Source organism: Mesoplodon mirus (assembly GCF_964341445.2).
Source record: "Mesoplodon mirus genome assembly, chromosome: X".
In the NCBI taxonomy this organism is placed as follows: Eukaryota; Metazoa; Chordata; class Mammalia; order Artiodactyla; family Ziphiidae; genus Mesoplodon; species Mesoplodon mirus.
Window position 1 is genome coordinate 94,870,289 of NC_138981.1, and position 20,735 is coordinate 94,891,023.

The 20,735-nt window shown below is 46.1% G+C and overlaps 1 protein-coding gene across 4 annotated transcripts in view; it reads left to right on the top strand.

Annotated features, from left to right (window-relative positions):
* TMEM164 (transmembrane protein 164) overlaps positions 1–20,735 on the top strand; it is a 165,496-nt gene that overhangs the window by 118,293 nt on the left and 26,468 nt on the right. For all 4 annotated transcript variants that reach the window (XM_082609038.1, XM_082609039.1, XM_082609035.1 and 1 more), the window contains one exon: positions 12,995–13,073. In XM_082609038.1, coding sequence (XP_082465164.1) covers positions 12,995–13,073 — 79 coding nt within the window. The remainder of the gene's footprint in view (positions 1–12,994; positions 13,074–20,735) is intronic.

Sequence of the window (20,735 nt, forward strand, 5' to 3'; positions counted from 1 at the left end):
TGGTAAGAGATTGAGAATGGGAGAGTTAAACAGGAGAGAAGAAAAGAAGTAGAAAGAGAAGTGAGCAGAGTCTACTCATGTCAGGAGGTTGTCAAATACCATCTTTTGGCCTCTTCTCAAGGGTCATGCCTCAAGGGGACATGTGACATTTGCCTCCCCTTGATTTAGGGATTCCTGAACCTGGCTCCAGCTTGTAGCTTGTCGCCTGGTGTTGGAGACAACAGGGTAGGGAGGCCTGCCTTACAAATGGCTGCCTGGTGCAATGGTTGCCTTCAGGCAAGGGCCCCCAATGAGTAGAAGATTAACCAGACTCCATGGTTGGTTGGTTGAGGGAAGTGGGCTGTTTACTGAGTTCCCTTGAGCTGTTTTGACTGGGCTAAGAGCCAAATCTCAGATGTGTTTGTCCCTCCCTTTGCTCTAGTGCTAGTGTGGGGTTGGCCTTATTTCAAGCCATCTGATGCTCAAGTCCTTTGAAGGCGCTAAAATCGAGCCAGATGGCATCACAGACTGCTTGGGCTGATGAGGGACTGGAAGTTTAGTACCTTTCCTCTCATCCCTTCCACTCTACATGGCTCACATTTTCTGTGTGGAATCTGTAACCCAAGGCTGAGGAGAATGAGGCCTTGGTCCTGTCAGGGGTGCAAAAGGCCCTCATGGGTCCCCTTGTCACGCACCCTGAGCAGGGAGGCCAGCCGTGGTGGCTCAGTCATTCCGCAGGTGTGGTTTGGCCTCCACACACAAGCTGATTGTCTTTTGACTTGTAGCTGCCCTGGTTCCTCTGTAGGTCTTTTGAACAATCTCTGTCATTAGGCTTTCCCCTGAGTTCTGTGGAGAGAGCCATACAAATATTTACTTTCCCTTCTCGAGTAAAAAGTCAAATAACGTGTTCAGGGCTGGACTTCTATGTCCTGAAGTACCTTCTTGTGTACTCAAAGCTTCTCTCCTTTTTCCACATGAAATTCGAGCTTTGGCTCAGTCTGAAGAAGTAGTAAATCTGGATTTGGTGACTTCGGAGTCCCCCTGGGGTCTTGGATGGCTAGGGCCCATATGGGGGTAGCTGGGTGTAGGGTCAGGCCTTCAGGCTTCATAGTAGACCCTATTTCTGTTCCATCAGGGGAACAGCCTGGTGTTTTGATATATAATAGACAACAGTGGTTAAGATTATGCATTCTGGAGCCAGGTTGCCTGGGTTCACATTCCTGGCTCAGCCTTGAGACCTTGGGCAAGTTATTGAGTGAAACCCCTATCGCTTTTTCTTTTTAAACAGACCTTTGGTGCAAGGGTCTGTTTAAATCATAAATCATATTTATAATTCTCTATTCATAACAAGTTTCAGCACTGGTCCATTCATGGCATGCTTTAATTTTGTTCATGACTACATTTATTTATTCATGGAGAGTATTATAAACAACTATGAACTCAACCCAACAACTTGCCACGTTGATAATAACTTACAGATGTAAGCCTGTGTGCTTCCCCCACCCTGCTCCCTACGTCCATGCCCACCACTGTGAACCACTAGCCTCAATTTTGGCTATTATTCCTTTTCTCTTTTTAAAAGTAATCTTATCCCTCTTCTCATGTACACAGAAAAAAATATATATATCTATAATATACATTATATATAATAAAATATGTAATATTTTATATATGTAAAACAGTCCTAAATAAGGTATTATTTAATTGTACTTGCTTTTTGATCCTCATAAAAGGGGTATTATGTTGTATGTAGTCTTCTGGGATTTGCCTATTTTATTCAACATTCTATTTGTAAGATGCATCGCTATTATTGAGTATAAGTGTAGTTATATTTTCACTGTGGTGTAACATTCCATCGCAGAAACATACCACAGTGTCTTTCTTCATTCCCTTTGTGATGGGCATTTGGCTGTTGCCAGTATCTTGCTATTACAAGAAACTGGCCTGTCCTCAATTTCCTCATCTTAAAATTGGAGAATAAAAATAGGAGCTACCTCATAAGTATGTGATGAAGATGAAAGGAGTTAATACTTGTGAAGTGCTTAAAACAGTGCCTGGCTCATAGCACGCATTTGGCCAGTGTATTCGTTTCCTCGGGCTGCCATCGCCAATACCACAGACTGAGAAGCTTAAACAACAGAAACATTTCTTCACAGTTTTGGAGGCTACAAGTGTAAGGTCAAGGTTTCAGCAGTGTTACTTTCTTCTGAGGGCCTCCCTCTTTGGTCCTAACCTTCTCTTCTTATAAAGACACCAGTCAGACTGGTGTATATGTATATACACCAGTATATATATATATATATATATATATATATATATATATATATATATATATATATATATGTATATATATGTAATAAGGTCCCGTATAAGCTTATTTTGTCTTAATTACCTCTGTAAAGGATCTCCAAAGAGTCAAGTTCTGAGGTAGTGGGGGTTGGGACTTCAACATATGGATTCTGGGGAGACACAACTCAGCCCATAATGGTCAGTAAGTATAAGCTATTATGACTGTCATTATCTCCATCCTCCTCCTCATCATTACAGCTCAGGAAAATGCAACAGACTTGTTATGACATAACCCCTGGCAGTACTCAAAAGTTAGCTCTCACTACTACTACTGCTACTATTATTATCATCATTATTATTATTTGGTCAGAAGCCCGGAGTTTTCTTCCCTGCCTTTTCAGAAATGACTTTTGATACCAGCAACAGTACTAAAGAATGGCACTTTGTGGTTTCCCAGGATGATAGACAGCAGCTCCTAAGTCTGTTAGAGGTGAGAGGAGAGGAGCTACCAGGTTTCATTGTCACCTTGGTTAAAGGAAACTAACCAAGCAAAGGGAGGCCTTGCAGGCAAGCCAGTGGCTGACTGCCCCGAAATTGCCACTCAGTAAAGTTCTGTGGGCTTGCCAGGCCTGGGCTGCTGTACCAGGAAATACACTTACACAAGTCACTGCACCACCAGAGCAAACAACGTCTTTCATGGGCTCAGAACATTTTGTTTGACATTAGGGAGCTGGCTAGCAGCCACAACTCTGCTCTCCTGCTCTCCTTCTGGAAGGCTCTGAGCACCGAGGAGGAAGTCAGGAGTAGGCCTGATAGGATCTGGACTCCAAAAGGAAGGAGCAGTTCCCCCGTGCCAGTTGCCCACCCCTCCCTCCCTCCACATCAGACCTTGAGTGTAAGATGGAATTCCATGTGCCTGGTAGGACTGTGGGCATCTGTCTGTACTGGGGCTTGGGAGTGGGCTCACAAAGGAAGATACAGTGAGAACAAGGGACTTGGGAGGGGGTCTGTAATGTGCTCAGATTAAAAAGTAGAAAAAATTCACACTAATCATTCTTAATAGCTTAATGCATCCTCTTGGTTAAGGATGCCTGCAATACAGAGATAAGAAGAATATAACACGAAAGTTCTCCTCCACCCACTCCCCAGAGATAATTGCTGCTAAGGTGTACATTCCTCTTGTGACCTTTTTTTTTTTTTACTTTTAAACTTTCGGCTACATGATTAATAAATTAATGCATTAATTTATCATAAAAATCCAACTATACAAATATATAGAATCCAACTCTCCCTTTCCCTATCCCAACCTGTCCTCCCCAGTCCTATTCCCCCACCCAGTTTGGTAAATATCATTCCAGTCCTTTTCCTGTGTATTTATAGTCATCTAAAAGTACAAAGACTAATTTGGCCTTTTTCTTCTACAAAAAGGATCATGCTGTGTTCGATATAGATTTGTTCTGTTTTACCTACAAATGGTTGTACCTCCTTTTTTGTAAATGGTTGCAGAGATAATCTTCCAGAGTATTTTTTGATGACTCTCCTGCCAGTGGACATTCAGCTAGCTTTTTTGTTATTAGATATTATTTTGTTATTACAAATAATGTTGCAGTGAACATCTTTATACATATAGCTTTGTTCATACATGCAAGTGTCTCTGTTGGTATAAATTTCTAGAAGTGAAATTAGTGAGTCAAAGTGAACGGGTATTTAACATTTTTTATAAATATTGACAAATTGTTCTCCAAAATGATTGCACCACCTAAGTGGCTATCGACATATGAATGGATAAAGAAGCTGTGGCACATATATACAATGGAATGTTACTCAGCCATAAAAAGAAACGAAAGTGAGTTATTTATAGTGAGGTGGATGGACCTAGAGTCTGTCATACAGAGTGAAGTAAGTCAGAAAGAGAAAGACAAATACCGTATGCTAACACACATATATATGGAGTCTTAAAAAAAATCGTTCTGAAGAACCTAGGGGCAGGACAGGAATAAAGATGCAGACGTAGAGAATGGACTTGAGGACACGGGGAGGGGGAAGGGTAAGCTGGGACGAAGTGAGAGAGTGCCATGGACATATATACACTACCAGATGTAAAAGAGATAGCTAGTGGGAAGCAGCCACATAGCACAGGGAGATCAGCTCGGTGCTTTGTGACCGCCTGGAGGGGTGGGATAGGGAGGGTGGGATAGGGAGGTGGGAGGGAGACACAAGAGGGAAGAGATATGGGGATATATGTACATGTATAACTGATTCACTTTGTTATAAAGCAGAAACTAACACACCATTGTAAAGCAATTGTACTCCAATAAAGATGTTAAAAAAAAACAAAAACAAGCAAAAAAACCAAAATGATTGCGCCTTGTTTTTTCTTCCAGTTAATTATACCTTAAGATTTTGCCATATTAGTTCATATAGATTTACCTTCTTTAAATTTATTTACATTTTAAAAACTTCCCAACTTCTTATAAAAATTTTCAAACATCCCGAAGAGTTGAAATAAAAGTATAGTGAACAATGACTGTATACCCTCAAGCTAGATTCAACAGTTACTGTTTTTCCCTATTCACTTTCTTTCTCTCTTTCTCTAAGTTTGCTGAATCATTTCCCCTCAAATTGCAGACATCTTGACACTTCAGTTCTAAATACTTCCGGCCTACAGCTCCTAGGGAAAAGGACATTCTCTTGTATATCCACAATACCATAATCACACTCAAGATAATTATCAACAATCCTCTAATACTGTCTTCTTTATCTAATAATCTGTTTATATTCAAATTTTCCCAGTTATCCCAGGAATGTGGTTTTTAAGTTGTTTTTTTTTTTTTTAAATCAGGATCCAGTCAGGTTTCAAGATTGCTTTTGTTCTCTGTCTTCAGGTTTTGTTTATTCACTTTTTAAAAGCTAGGAGCAGTTCCCCCACCCTCTCATTCATGACATTGACATTTTGGTGAATCCAGGCCAGTTGTTTTGCAGAATGTTCCACATCCGGGATTTGTCTGTTTTCCGTGGCACCTTGTTGTTTTTCATGGCAGCATGGTATTCTGGTCTGTGAATGTATTGCGGTTGATTTTTAGGTTGCGGGCATTCCTTTTGTGGCTCCTCTAACAAGTGGTATTTAGTCCCAAAGAGTTTGAGGCACCAGTAGCCACAGTAGAAGTCTGTGGTCAATTAATGAAAATAAAGTGTTCCAAAGCCAAACTTGGTTGGCAGGAGAATTACCAAAGGCTGCATCCTTTCCCCTTGAAGGGAGATAGATTATTGTTTTAGTCTGTTCAGGTTCCTATAACAAAATACCATAAACTGTGTGGCTTATAAACCTCAGAAATCGATTTCTCACACTTCTGGAGGCTGGAAGTCTGATCAGGGTACCAGCAGGGTCAAGTGCAGACCCTTTTCCGGGTCACAGGGCAGGAGGGGCTAGGGAGCTCTCTGAGGCCTCCGATTTCATCAGGACCTAATCTCCTCCTAAAGGCCCCACCTCCTAATACCATCCCATCGGACATGAATTTGAGGGAGACACAAGCATTCAGACCATAGCAATAATCTGTTTTGATTCTCTGATTTCTTTGGAGAGGCTACAGTCTGGGGCTCAGCTGAGAGCAAGATCCTCTCTTTGTAACCACCCATCCTTACTTTGCACTTCATCAGCAGCCGTGGACCCTTTTGGTAACACAAGTCCCCAGCTGGCTAGGGGAAGCTCCTGGGTTGTGAACTTCCCCCACTCCCAGCACACCCCTCCCCCATGCAGCTGTTCTCACTTCAGCTCGTCCTTCCCTCCTCATTTCCTGGAGCCCAAGGCTAACGCTTCTCTATGTGCTCTGGCTCCCAGCCTTCCTCTCCACTTCACAACCTCTCACCATCCAGTGCCTCCTGCCCCTCTTGCTTCTTCAGCCTCCCTCTCCCCACTGGCTCCTTCCCTCCATCTATAACTATGTTCAAGTCTCTCACAATTCTATCAATACTCTCCTTGAGCTACGACTTTCATCTCTCGCCATCCATTCACTCTTGAAAGAGTACCATGGACAGGGGTCTGCAAAGTGGGCTGCATAGGGTGTTCTATTTGGGTGCATAAAGAGAATATCAGCATTTCTAAGCCTTTTAGAATTTCATCCATTTACTTTTCTCTGTTTGCATTTCATATACATGTATATCATTTACCTTTCAACTCTTCTCATCTTCTCCAGCCTCCTTGAGATCCAGACCCCCTTTCCCACTGATTTATGGGCATCTCTGCGAGGTTCTCACACTGGGCTCACAAACTCAGCCCGGTCTCAGCTTTTCTTATGCCCCTCGTCCTCCAACCTGCTTCCTTGACTGTCGACCCCAACTTAGGGAGGAGTCCCAACATCCCACCAGCCAGCTAGGCCTTCAGCCTGGGGGTCATCTTTGACCTGTCCTGTCACTCCTGCTTACCCCCCCCCACCGTCTGTGTCAGTTACTCAGTCCTGGTGATTCAACTTCCTTAGGTTCTCTCAAACCTGCGCATCCTCTGTTCTCTCTCTGCCTCTGCCTTCAAGCTTGATTTAGACATTTCTATTCCCAGTCCCTGACACACAGCCACCAGCTGGAGCTCTGCACAACTGTACATTGTACAGGACCATCCCTACTTTTAAAGAAGAATCAAACCAAATCCAGTGCTTGATATACAGGTCCTTCCATGCTCTTTTGCTGCGCTGATGTTATCCCTTTATCTGTTAGCTTTCTCAACCAGACTATGAGCTCTTGTAGGGCAGGGACTGTGTCTTCATCACTGCCGTGTACCCAGAGCCAGACACATTATCTGCCACCTAGGAGTGTCTCAGTAAATGATTTTTTTAATTGGTTGGCCGAGAGTAAGAATGAGACTGTCATGGGTGAGAAGAGGAGAGCAGTGTTGATACTCCTTTGAGAACTAAAGAAGTGTCCAGGAGAAACTCTCTCTTGGATTGAGCTGGGAAGCTAAAGTTATCCTAGTAGTCGTCTGATAAAATAGTGATTTGTGACTTAGGGCTGTGGGCAGGCCCAGGTGCCACCATCTCTTGCTGGAGGCTCTTGCTAGGGCAGAATAGTGAGGTGAAATGAGGTCCAGCTTTTGACCCAGAGAGACCTGGTATTAGTCTTGATGGCTGGAGTTGAAATCCTGGCTTTACCACTCACTGGCTGCATTGATGTTGAAGAGGAGGATGATAATAACAGCTAGCATTTATTGAGTACATGTTATATGCCAGCACTGGGCCAGGAACTCTACACGAATTATTTCACCTAATTTCATCACAACTTGATGAGATAGCTTCTATTATCATTCGCACTTTACAAATGAGCCAACCGAAGCTCAGCAAGATTGTGATTTGCCCAAAGTTGCATAGCAACTAGATGATGGAGCTAGAATTTCAGTCTTAACAGCCTGACTCTAGGCTGGAGATATTCATTTGGGAGTCATCAGTATATAGATGGTATTTAGAGCCAGGAGCCTGGATAAGATTATCTAGTGAGTGACAGTAGATAGAAAAGAAAGCCAAGGACTTGGTTCTGGGCCCCTCCAATAGGTAGAGGAATTAGGAGCATGGAGGTCATTGGTAACGTCAATCAAAACTATTTCGGGGGTTGGGGTGTAGTAGGTATGAAAATTTGATTGGAGCAGATGGAAGGATAATTCAGAGGAGAAGAAATGATGGCAGTGAGGAGAGACAAACCATTTGAGGAGTTTCTCTATAAAGGGAAGCAGAGATATGGGGGTGATAGCTGGAGGGTGCAGTGGGATCAAGAATTTTTGTCTCTTAGGGAGGGTGGGAGGGAGACGTAAGAAGGAGGAGATATGGGGATATCTGTATATGTATAGCTGATTCACTTTGTTATACAGCAGAAACTAACACAGCATTGTAAAGCAATTATACTCCAATAGAGAAGTTAAAAAAAAAGAACTTTTGTCTCTAGATGAACGACTTTGTAGCTTGTTTTCTGATGGGAATGATCCAGTGAAAAAGGAGACAAATTGCTGGTGGTGCATCCCCGAGTAGATCTAGTGCAGGAATGGGGACTAGCCTTAGCCAGCAGCATGGGTGGGGACGGTGCAGGGAGGAGGGCGATGTGGAGGTGGGAGCTTGTTGATGTTCTCTTCCGGTTGCCCCCTTTTCCCCAATGAACTAGAAAGCCATGCCACCAGCCGAGGGGGAGGATGGGGGAACGTTTGAGGAACACAGGAGAAGTTGTGAAATAGTGATAGGAATCGTCCAGGAGAGAGGAGAGTGAACGGACTTGAATGTAGTTGGATTATAAGGTCGCATTAAGGGCCCGCTCAAAGTTTGCAGTCATGAATTTCAAGGGTTAACAGCATAGCTTCACATTTTTCTCCAGCCGTGCTTACTTGCATGGTAGAGGCACGGAAAAGGGTTGAAAATGTATGGAAGGGAGTGATGGGCAAGTATAGAAGTGAGGACATGAGGTAGGTGAGGGCCAGCAAAACAGTGGAGGGTCAGGAGATGTGGGTCCTAGTGAAGGTGGAGGTTTATTAGTCGAGATGTGAGGGGCGCGGAGTGATTGGGTAGATAGGAGGTGGTGGTTGGAGAGTGGGGTGCATGACAGAGTTTATGGAAGCGTTGGAGGTGTTGGCAGGACAGGTATGACCTGGGGATAAAGGGCTGAGGTGAGATGGAGGTGAGACCCTCACGGGGAATGGAGTTCAAGGCATTAGAAACCGGTGTGTGCTAAATATTGAAAACACGGGAATTTTGACAAAGGCATGTTGGATGGCAGTGACAGGGAGGGTCCAGAGTTCTACAAGGAGAGTAGCGGGTGGGAGGGACTGACAACATAAGGTTCACATCAGGGCAGCAGTTAGGAAGGAGACAGCATTGAGGGGCAGACAGGACCCCTCCTGGCCCAGGGGTACAAGGTGACATGGGAGGGAAAGCACCCACCACTTGAGAGGGCTGTAGGGATAGCTGTGTCCTCAGAGGGGTGACCAGGTTTTCATCAAAGTAAGAAGGTCAAGGGACCACTCAGAGAAGAGTTTGAAGATGGAGGGGATTTTTCAAATGATAGTGGGTTCCAGAGGATAGAGGGGAAGGGTTTCCAGTGTTGGGGAGCAGTGGAAGGCAGTCTCAGATTCGGGCTTGTAGAGAGCCATATGGAGGTTAGAGTTCAGCTGTTGGGCGGGGACCTGGGAGTCTTGGGCTTCTCATGGTAACGGAAGTAACCAGGGACATACGGCACACTGGGATAGGCGGTCTTCACAGCAGAGTGTGGTGGTGTGGCTGTCAGAGGGGGGAGGGTCGGTAGGAAGGAGGTCGGGGATCTCGCCATGGATGGAACCTGTGTGCTTCATATTTCAGCCAGTCCGATTCCAGAGGCCTGGAGAACTTTACCAGTCTACTCTTTTGATTCTGAAAAAAGATGTTGACTTGGACGTGGGAAGGAAGTTATGACTTATGTAGCTTAAAATGTTTTTATTGCCTTTGGCTTTCAATTGCAGTGATGTAGGACTTTCTGTCTAAAGCCTCGGGAATCCCCCAGCTGAAAAGGAGCCCAGATATGTACATTAGACTCGAGTTCCAGATGCGCGCGTTCTGGAGGGCAGAGACGAATTAGCCAAGTGGAACTTCTTCTGGGGGAAGTAAGACACTTTACAGATAGTGTTTATGGAACGGGTATCTTGCAATAATTAAGTGAGATAAGACACATGAAAGTATTTAACGCAATGCGTGGTACATAAGTACCTTCTAAATATTCTTTGTTATTAAATGTCCACTGGTAGGTTCTTGCGCGCGTTCAGCTCCCTTCCCTGCCACTTGTGTGGTTTTCTTATATTGCCCTCCTTCTCCTTCATCCCTTTCCCTTCCTCTCCCTGGCCTTAGCTGTCAGCGGTGCCCACACCTAGTTGAACACTCTCTGTATCCTTCTGAGGTAGAGAACTCTTGGAATAGGGGGAGAGGCTGCCCTCAGAGGAAAGACGCTGCTGATGGGGCCCGTCTCCTGGCCACCCCAGCTGAGATCTGTGACTGAGGTGTCTCCAGAGTCCCGGTGGGAGCTGAGAGACCTGTATTGCAGGCCAAGCTTGGCCACTGTGAGGGCGGGGATCATGTAAACAGGGAGGAACTGGGCCCAGTCCCCAGGTGGAGGGCAATTGCTGATCCTGTTGTTGCTAATGTGCTTCTGTTACCACTTCCCTTGTTAACAGGGGCTCAGCTCCACTGCGCATCTCCCCTGCGCATCTCCCAGGTGTCAGGATTTTGTGGGAGGGAAGGAGCGGGGCATGGGGTAGGGGAGGGTACAAGCTAAGAGTATAAACTCTAGAGCCAGACTGCCTGGGTTTGAATCCTGGCTCTGTCACCAGATGAGGCGTGTGCCCTTGGGTAAGTTATCTAACTTCTCTGTGCCTCAGTTTCTCATCTGTAAAGTGGAGTTAATGGGAACAGTACAGGTGAATTAATAGGTGAACTGATAGTTAACAAAATGCTTAATAGTTCCTGGCGTGCAATAAGGATTCTACAAATGTTTGTTTTAGTAAAATTTTTTTAAAATGTTTTTACAGCAATCTTATAACAGCATAACTGTTTTAATTTTACTGGTGCCAAAACTGGGATGGAGAGGTTAAGTGACTTGCCCGAGGCCACGGGGATATTAACGGACAGAATCAAATCTAGAAGAGGAATTTGGCAGACTTGAAAGTCCTCGCTTGGGGCCGCAATGCTGAACTGCCTCCCTGGACCTGCCTGGTGGGGAGTTTGCTTTCTAGAAGGGCTGTGAGGGAAGGGAAAGCAAGTGGGCACCGTGAGTCTAGGTGGGTAAATAGTGGCTGGAGTCTGAGACTTCAGCAAGGGGGATACTGCTTGGGGACCTGGCTGGGACCCGGGTGAGCCCAGTTCTCTGCTCCCTGCTGTGGGAGAGCAGCCTGGGTCCCCAGGCCCCGTTTCAAGGAGAGGTCTAGTCCCTTAGGCGCCAGAGACCTGAGCCTTCCCGAGACCTTTGCCTTCTTGTCTGCTTTCTGTGTGACCGCAGTCCAGTCAGTTAATTTAAGATAGTAGAGTGGTCCCAGACCACGTTACTCTGAGGGTCCCCGTGGGCCTCTCAGGCCTCCAAAGTTACCTCCTGCTGGTGGTTTCCTCCACTGTGAAACCCCATGACCCCTTAAAGCTACTCCAGCGAGGTCTACAGAGACGCTTGCAACCTCATTTCTCTTTCTGGGATTTTACATTTCCTTCTGCGAGCATAAACTAATAGTCAAGCATCATCTGGGTCCTTGGGAAATTTTCCTTCTGCGTGGGTTTTTATTTTCAAGAGCCAAACCGGTGACTCTGTCCAGGGTCTGCAGTCATCTCAGCTCCCATTCTGGGAGCTGTGCCATCTTTTGGTTTGGGCCCTTGGGTTCCTGGGTGTCGGGAGCCCAGAACTGGGTCCTCTCATGAGCTCACAGGTTTGGTTCTGCGCTCACCCTGCTGGGCACAGTGAGGCAGCTGACCCTTGCCCTGGGTGTCCTTGTTTCTCTGGGCTTCCCCTTGGCAGTGTGGGGGGGGAGGTGTGTGGGTGTGCGTCTGTGTATCTGTGTGTGTGTCTATGTAGGGCTGTGTAAGCCCCGGAGGCCAGGCCTCTTGCCAGCAGCTGCAGTTCTTTTCCCAAAATTGAGTTAGACGCTCAGCTGTTTCCACTCTCCCCCCACTGCCAAGCGCTGCAGCACGGTCCCCGTGCCAGGTTGAAAGCGCGCTCTGCTTTGGTAATTTAGAGCTTCCATTTTGAGAGAGATGGGAAACAGGAGTGAATGAGTGGGCACGTTGGATGGAAGGAGGGTGGGGACATTCTTCTTGGCAAGCCACGCCAGAACTGGCCCAGCTGCTTGGTCTTCACCCAAAATTAGGGCTAACCCTGGACTGACCCCAAGTATCCAGTGGAGAAACTCTTATTCTTGGATCTAGACCTAACCAGACCTGGCAATCAATATTTTTTAATCTGCAAAATGGGAATAATAAATCCTACCCCATATGTTCTTCATGTCAAATGAGAAATGAGCTTTTAAGTAGTCCATCAGCTACTCACCAGGAGCAGGAAGTGACGCAAGCTTGTGTTTCTTCAAGTATATTTCTGCAGAACATTAAGTGCTATTTTTTTACAAAGGCACTGGCTAAATAAGTTTGGGCCACACTTATTTGGATAAACAGTGTTAAGCAGCGTTTTTTTTTTCTTTTTTTTTTTTTTTTTGGCGGTATGCGGGCCTCTCACTGTTGGGGCCTCTCCCGTTGCGGAGCACAGGCTCCGGACGCGCAGGCTCAGCGGCCATGGCTCATGGGCCCAGCCGCTCCGCGGCATGTGGGATCTTCCCGGACCGGGGCACGAACCCACGTCCCCTGCATCGGCAGGCGGACTCTCAACCACTGCGCCACCAGAGAAGCCCAAGCAGCCTTCTTCTTTGCACAGACCCCACAGGTCCTTAATCTACCACTAATATACATGGTGAATCTCCAAGGGGATAGATTGTAGGTAACGTTTCTTAAATTTTTCGCCAAACTTTCTCAGTGGAGCAGTTTTCAAGTACCATCTCTGCAAAATACACTTTGGAAGATGCCAGCGTAGGTCATAGGTATATTCATTTCATTCTTTTTTCTCTAATTGCGAAGGGAGTTGAACTGGTTGAAGTGCGTGGGGTTGCTAAGATGTGGGTCCTTGGGAGCGAGCGCATTCAACTTCAGAATCTGTTGGAATGAGTGCTTCCTGCTCTGAAACACCTCTCTCTCTCCTGTCCTTACAGCTCCCCTTTGAATTGGAGATTTACTACATTCAGCATGTTATGCTCTACGTGGTACCCATCTACCTGCTCTGGAAAGGAGGTAAGGCCAGCAAGCCCCGCCCCTGTGCCATCCCGACACCTAGCCTCACCCTTCTGTTTGGGGCCCTCACAACCTCTTGGGTGCCTATCGGGATCTTGAGGTGCTGCCTTGCTGTGTCTGTGCAGACACCAGGCAGTGGGAAAACAGGCACAGATGAGGCCCGCAAAGAGCCTGGTGGCTTTCCAGAACCATCCTTTGTGTGGGTGAGCTCGGTGCCACTGACGGCCTGTCCTAGGGCCGAGGCCTCGGGCTCTTCGTCCATGGTGGCGTTGGGTTTTCGCGGAGCCTCACACACTCTGTCACTCGCTTCTGCTTGTGCCTTCTCCCGGCCTCAGTGTGCAGCATAGGGTAGAAGAAGAGAAGGACCTTGTGCTTTTGCTCATTATACCCATCCTCTCAGAACTAAAAAAGGTATTGAAAGGGGCAAGAAGTCCAGAAACTGGGATTATGGGATTGAGGGAAGAGGCAGGTGAAAGAGTAGTGACCTTCATGTAAAACAAAGCATCGAAAATCTTCATTTGATCATGAGGGGAGAGACCACCAACCTGGTCAGGAAGCTGATCTCTTTGTGACCTCACAATGACCCTTAAATTATCCCCTCCCTCTACTGTGTAGGAGACAAACAAGAAGGGGAGACTGGCTGTGAGAGCCCCCTTCTCGATGTTCTGACCTTCCCGGAAGGCCCTGTACCATCCTCTTCTAGTCAGAGCCACCAGACTCTCTATCTTGGTTGCTGGGACTTTTCTGGGAGACCAACCTCCCCCCAGGCAGCAAGAGTTTCATTTCTATCACGTGAAGCCACATGGATCCTAAAACCCACTGGGAGATCGTTTGGAAGTTGTGCTTCCTCTAACTCAGGAATTCTAGCAAATCTTAAGAACTTCTGGCACAAGGGAGCCTCAAGGACCAGTCAACCGGGGGACATGCTGGAGGATGGGAACTGTTGCTCTCCATGGAGTCTACTTACAGTCAAGGGTCCCTGGTTTCTGTCAGTTAGGACTCTTCTTAGGACCTGTCTCTAAATATTCTTTGAGGCTGTCTTTACCCTGTATAGCCACTTGGGGTCGCACACTGTCAAAGAGCACTTCCTTTTAATTTGCACTAAACACACTCTTTTTCCCCACTGAGCTTTAAGAGAGGTCTGACGTTCCAATATCTAGGTGACCTGTGCCATTTCTCAGGTCTGTCCCCTGTGGCACAGGAAATAGCTTCCTAATAATAGGTTAAGTCTCAGAGATACACTCATTCGGAAGGGAACCAGGCAGGAAGCTGTCCCAGGCCTCCAGAGCCCCACCACTCATGGTTCCTGGTTTCTGAGGTGTGGGATGCAAGTTCTGGCCAAATGTGCATGGCTATTAGTTAAACCTATTTGTGCTCTGAGGTGCCATAAAAGTCTGTCAGTTGGCCGAGCCAGAGTGGTCTGACACGGAAATTACCCAGGAGCCTCTACATCCCCCGCCTCTTCAAAAAATCTCACCATCTGGGAAGCTACACTTTGTAGCAGTGGCTGAGTCCACTGCAGCCTTCTGTTGAATCTGTTGCTGCACTGTTTGGGGGAACTGAGCTAAGGAAGTAGGGATTCCAGAGTCTTAGTTCCAGTTTACTTATTTGTTTACTGTGAGTGAGTCTTTCCCCTCTCGTCTGGTGCCTGGCCTTGAAAAGAGGCTGTAATAGTTAGTAACACTAATGGCAACCACGGTGTAACTATCAATGGCTACTTTTTGTTGACCGTTCTCTGTGCAGGATACTGTGCTAGGCATGTTTTGTGTACGTCCCCATCACAGCTAACCTGGTGAAAAATCCTCCTTCTACAGAGGGAAAAACAAAATCAAGGCTCAGGAAGGTTAGGTACCTTGCCCCACAGCTTGGATTCAAAGCCTGGCCTTGATTCTCTCACACACCATGTTGTCCTAAAAGACAGATGTGTGTCTCCTGACCACATCAGGCTGGGAATCAGCCCTCCAGCCCACCCTGCTTCAGCCAGTCACTCAACACAGACAGGCGTACCTCATTTTATTGCACTTTGCTTTATCGTGTTTTGTTTTTGTTTTTGTTTTGTTTTTTTACAAATTAAAGGTTTGTGGCAACCCTGCATTGTCAGAGGATGGTTAGCATTGTTTAGCAATAAAGTATTTTCTAATGAAGGTATGTACTTTGGTTTTTTAGCCATAATGCTGTTGCACACTTAATAGACTACAGTATAATGTAAACGTAACTTTGATATGTGCTGGGAAACCAAAAAAATCATGTGGCTCACTTTATTGCGCTATTCGCTTTATGGCCGTGGTCTGCAACCAAACCCGCAGTAACTCCGAGGTGTGCCGGGATTTGTTCAACACCTACTATGTGCAGAGCATTTGTGCTAGGGAATCAGAGATGAACCAGAAAGGCCCAGTCCTTCCACAGGGAGTCCCTGTCTGAGAGAGAAGACAGACAGGTGTAATACAGCGTGACAGGTGCAACTGTGAGAGCGTGATAGGATTTCCGAAGCCTTGTTCGCCTTCCCTGCTTTACCATTTCTGGGCTCTTGTGTGCTCTTTGACTTCCTTTCCGGCTCTTTGCTGTCATCTGCTGTTCACTTAGGGGAAATTATGAGCATATAGAGGAAAAAAAAATCTGGATTTCCTGAGGTTGGTTTTACCTTCACGTGAGCCTTGGATGTAGGCCTTGCAGAGGGGGCGTGGATCTGGAGTGAACAGTGGGAAGAGTATTCCCTGAAAACCAAAAAGCTGAGAGTTTGGGGCTTCTCTTCCCTAATAAGAAAAGTCTTGTGATTTTGCAGAGATAGCTGGCTCAGGAGTTTTTACCCAAGGCCAGACAGCTCTCCTTGAGGTACCTCCCATGCCCGGGAACCCTGTTTCCCTGAAAGGCAAGGTCCCGCTTCTCCTGTGGTTTGGGGGTGCCTGGGGGGTGCTGAGTGGGAATCTCATTCCCCCCTCATTTCTGCAGCCCTTCGGCACCACCACAGTAAACGTGACCTCCCCTGTCCACACTGCTCTTTTCTTCCTCCAGTCGGGCTCTTTATTTCTCTTTCCTTTCCTCCCAGCTCTGACTTTGGCCGTGGGCAACTGCACCCTTACCCCCAGCTCTTCACAGAACACAAAGTCCTCCCAGCTCTTGCCTGAAACTCCCTTTAATGGAGGCTGTTCTCTCCGCTTGGCCGCCTGGCTGTCCACTGTCTCTTCCAGACCACTGTTCCATCTCTGCCTTCTGTGACAGTGCTTTCTCCTCTACCATCTCTCTTTTTCACTACCACCACCACCACCTAAACCTCTTGGTCACTTCTCCCACATCCCGCCATGCCTTTGGCCCATGGCTCTCTCACTGTCTTCATTACAACTCTAGCCAGCATCCTGAGAGCCTTCCGGTGAGGGGCACTCATCCCACCCCCAGTTTCTCAAGGTTTGGGCTTCTTAATTGCAGTGACTTCTGCATCCCCTTTAGCCACCTGGTGCTTGCTTTCCACTAAAGCTCTTCTATCTGAGATCATAAGCCTTTATGTCCTTTTCTTTGACCCAAATATCTACTCCTTTCAACCTCCCCTTTTCCCCAGTCAGCTTGTGCCACTATGACCAATTACTGGAACTTTCCCTTCACCAGCTCCTGAGACTATCGCACTCCCTTGTCCCAGCCACTGGGATTAGTGTCTAATCCCAGTGTCCAGTCTTGGTCTACTGAGAAAATCTCGCAGATCACTCAGATTTGGGCTGCAGAAATCCCATGGTCTCTGTTACATAATTGTGCTGTCAACAGCATCGCTCGCTTATTTTCTTTCACCGGCTCCTCCACACACTGCCCTCAGAAGTCATATGCGAAAGCTTTACCGCCCTCCCCAAACTTCCTGTCCAGTCTATTCAAACTTCCAGTCCTCGCCACTTTCAGTAGATGTTCTCCCAACAAATGACTGGGGAAATAGACTTGCTGATGTGAATTTTCCCTCAACTACCTACCTCTCTCCACTTGATAAGCTTCTTTAACCACACCCATCCTTAGGTTCCTCCCTCCCGTCTAGGAGGGAGTGGTGTTCCTCCTGCACATGGCTGGTCCCACACCCTGGTGTGGTTGCCTCGCATCCCTTCCACCTCCTCTGGAACCTCATCCCATCAATAAGTCCCTTGTTTATCTGGATTTTCAATGCTTCACTACTGGCTTTTCAGTCTTCCCTATTCTAAAAAACTTTAACTCCACACAACTCCATCTTTCATCCTCCCTGTCAGCTAAGCATCTTTAAAAAATAGTCCAAACAATATTTCCTGAATTTCAGTTCTTTGGACATAATAAGTTTTGCCTTATTCATTGTAATCACCTATATTATTATGTATGTAATATTTGATCTGTTGATTTTTTTTCCTAAGATATATTTGTTTTTAAGAGAAGCCTTATACTCTCTGTGAATTCCTGGATTCAGTACACTGGTTATCTATTTTAATACACCTTAACTATATAACGTTTAAATTAAAAACAAAATGTTTATCTGTTTACTACCCGAAATTACCTCATGAATAGGACATAACTTTTTTTTTGAACATCTTTATTGGAGTATAATTGCTTTACAATGGTGTGTTAGTTTCTGCTGTATAACAAAGTGAATCAGTTATACATATACATATGTTCCCATATCTCTTCCCTCTTGCGTCTCCCTCCCTCCCACCCTCCCTATCCCACCCCTCTAGGTGGTCACAAAGCACCCAGCTGATCTCCCTGTGCTATGCGGCTGCTTCCCACTAGCTATCGGTTTTACGTGTGGTAGTGTATATATGTCCATGCCACTCTCTCACTTTGTAGGACGTAACTTTGAGTGACTCTTGTCTGCATCTGATGAGCCCTCTTTTTAGTTACGTTTCATTCATCAGAACGTTGCCTTCTGATGTCTACCCACACTGCCCACCTCTTCGTGGAAACAGCACTTCTAAAGATTACCAACAGGGCTTCCCTGGTGGCGCAGTGGTTGAGAGTCCGCCTGCCGATGCAGGGGACACGGGGTCGTGCCCCGATCCCGGAAGATCCCACATGCCGCGGAGCGGCTGGGCCCGCGAGCCATGGCCACGGAGCCTGTGTGTCCGGAGCCTGTGCTCCGCAACGGGAGAGGCCACAGCAGTGAGAGGCCCGCGTACAGCAAAAAAAAAAAAAAAAAAAAAAAAGATTACCAACAACTGTGTGACCAAATCTAATGGCCGTCTCTCAGGCTTCATCCTGCCCGCACTCTTTGCTACACTGGATGTTGTTGAACACTCCTTTTTGGAATATCCTTCTCTCAGGGCTTCCAACATCCCCCCCCTCTCCCGGCTTGCCCACCTCACCAACCATGCCTTCCCAAGTCTCCTGCAGAAGTTCTTTTTCCTCTGTCCTCCGAGTTGTTATTTCCCCCAGAGTTCTCTTCTGGCCTCACCTCTCGCTCTGCTACTCCCGGCATGGTCTCACGTGCTTACACAATTTAGCCACCAGTCTGTGCAGCGATGGCCACCACATTGCCCTCTGCAGCCCGGAATCTTAGGAGATTCCTTTTCATGTTGTTAACTCAAGCATCTCCACCTGAATATCTCAAGCATACTCAAGATATGCTTGATACTCAAGATATCATATCAAGATAGTCAAGATATCATAAGCTCATCTTGTCTGTGCACACTCATTATCTTCCCCATCAGCTCTGCTTCTCTTCCTGCAGCTTTTGACAGGTAGCACCACCAGTCACCCCAGGTAGAACCTGGGAATCATCCCTACCCTCGCATCTATTTCATCCATTCATCTAACACATACGTCTTCATCCACTTGGGCTGCCATAGCCAGATACTACTGACTGGGTAGCTTTTAAACAACAGAAATGTATTGCTCACAGTTCTGGAGGCTGGGAATTCTGAGATCAGGTCACCAGCATGGTCACCTTCTTCTGAGGCCCCTCTTCCTGGTTCCTAGCTGGCTCCTTCTCACTGTGCCCTCACATGGTGGACGGGATGAGGGATCCCTCTAGAGTGTCTTTTATAAGGGCACTAATCCCATTCATGAGGGCTTCACCCTCATGGCCTAAGCACCTCCCAAAGCCCCCACCTCCTAATACGTTCACATTGGGGGTTATAATTTTACCACATGAATTTTGGGGGACACAAACATTCAAACCATAGCGACATATTTACACGTGCCCTCTTTCTGCTAGCCTCTGTGCTAGTCATTGGGGGGCCCTGATGAGTGAAAATCAGACCCCACCCCTTCCCTCATAGAATTCATAATGTACTGGGGGGAGCCAGATGTGAATTCAGTAATCACACAAATGGACGTATAGTTGGAACTGAGCTAAGTACTCTGAAGGAAAGGAACATGCTTTTATGAGAGCCTAGAACAAAACAAGCTGACTTAGTATGGAAGTTCTGGGGAGAGTTCCCTGAGGAAGTGACATTTCAACTGAGATCTCAAGGATGAGTAGGAGTTTACTAGGTATGTGTAGGGTTAAGGGAGGTGAATCCTTGTAACTGGACAAAATGGCAGATATGCCAGCACCTCAGCAGGAGGGAGAACTGGAGGGAGGGCAGATGACCCTGGGCCTGAGGGGCAGATATGGAGGGCTTTGTGGTCAGGGGTTTGGCCTTTATTCTAAGAGCTGTAGAAAGCCAGTGAAAGTTTTAAGAAGGGGCATAGCATCAGCTTGTTTTTCCTATTGATTCTTTTCTTGTGTAATTCATTTATATAGCTCTGTATCTAAGATACAGAAAGCCATTCTGTGAAAAAACACCTTCCCACCCCTTCCCCCATTCCCAGCAACAAGTCCACAGGTTACCACCATTGTTGTTTTTTGCATATCCTCCCAGAATTTCTCTTTTTTTGTATATATAAGTAAGTTTTTAAAATATTTTATTTTCTTCTTAACACACACATCCACAAATAGCATACCACACAACTCTTTTGTTGCTGTTACTATTTTGCTTAGCACTGTGTCTTAAAGAGCTTTCCATGTAAGCCCATAGGAAGCTTTCTCATTCACAGCAGCATGTGTTCTGTTGGGTGGATGATAAGATACAGGGTAATAAAAATGGCAACACTTTATGTAGCACTGTGATGTGCCATTGTTTCAAGCTCTTCCCATACATTAACTCATTGAATCCCCACCACAGTCCTCTCAGGTAGGTGTTACTGTCATCTCCGTTTTACAGATGAGGAAACTGATGCTCAGATAGCAAGTAGCCGAACCAGGATTTGAACTCGGTGGTGCAGCTTTTAGACACAACACAAGGCTACAACACTCTACTGTAATTTATTTATCCCATCTCCTCTTGATAGACATTTAGGTTGTTTCCAATCTCTCACTAATATAAATAACACTGCACTGAACGACCTTGAACCTATGCCATTTTGCAGGTGTGCAAGTGTGTCTAAAGGATAAATCCCCCTAAGTGGAATTGCTGAATCAAAGAGTATATGCATTTGTAAATTTGATGGATATTTCCAAACTCAGAAAAGTTATACCAATTTAAATGCTCCTTAGCAATGTGGAAGAGTGTCTGTTTCCACACAGCCTCACCAAAAGAGGCTTCTGGCTTATTTCCAACCTTTCCACTTTTTGCCCATCTGATGGGTAAAACTAATGGTTTACTGATCTAGTTTTAATTTGAATTTCTCTTACTTTGAGTGAGGCTGAGCCTCTTTTTACATGTTTAAATTGGCGTTTGATTT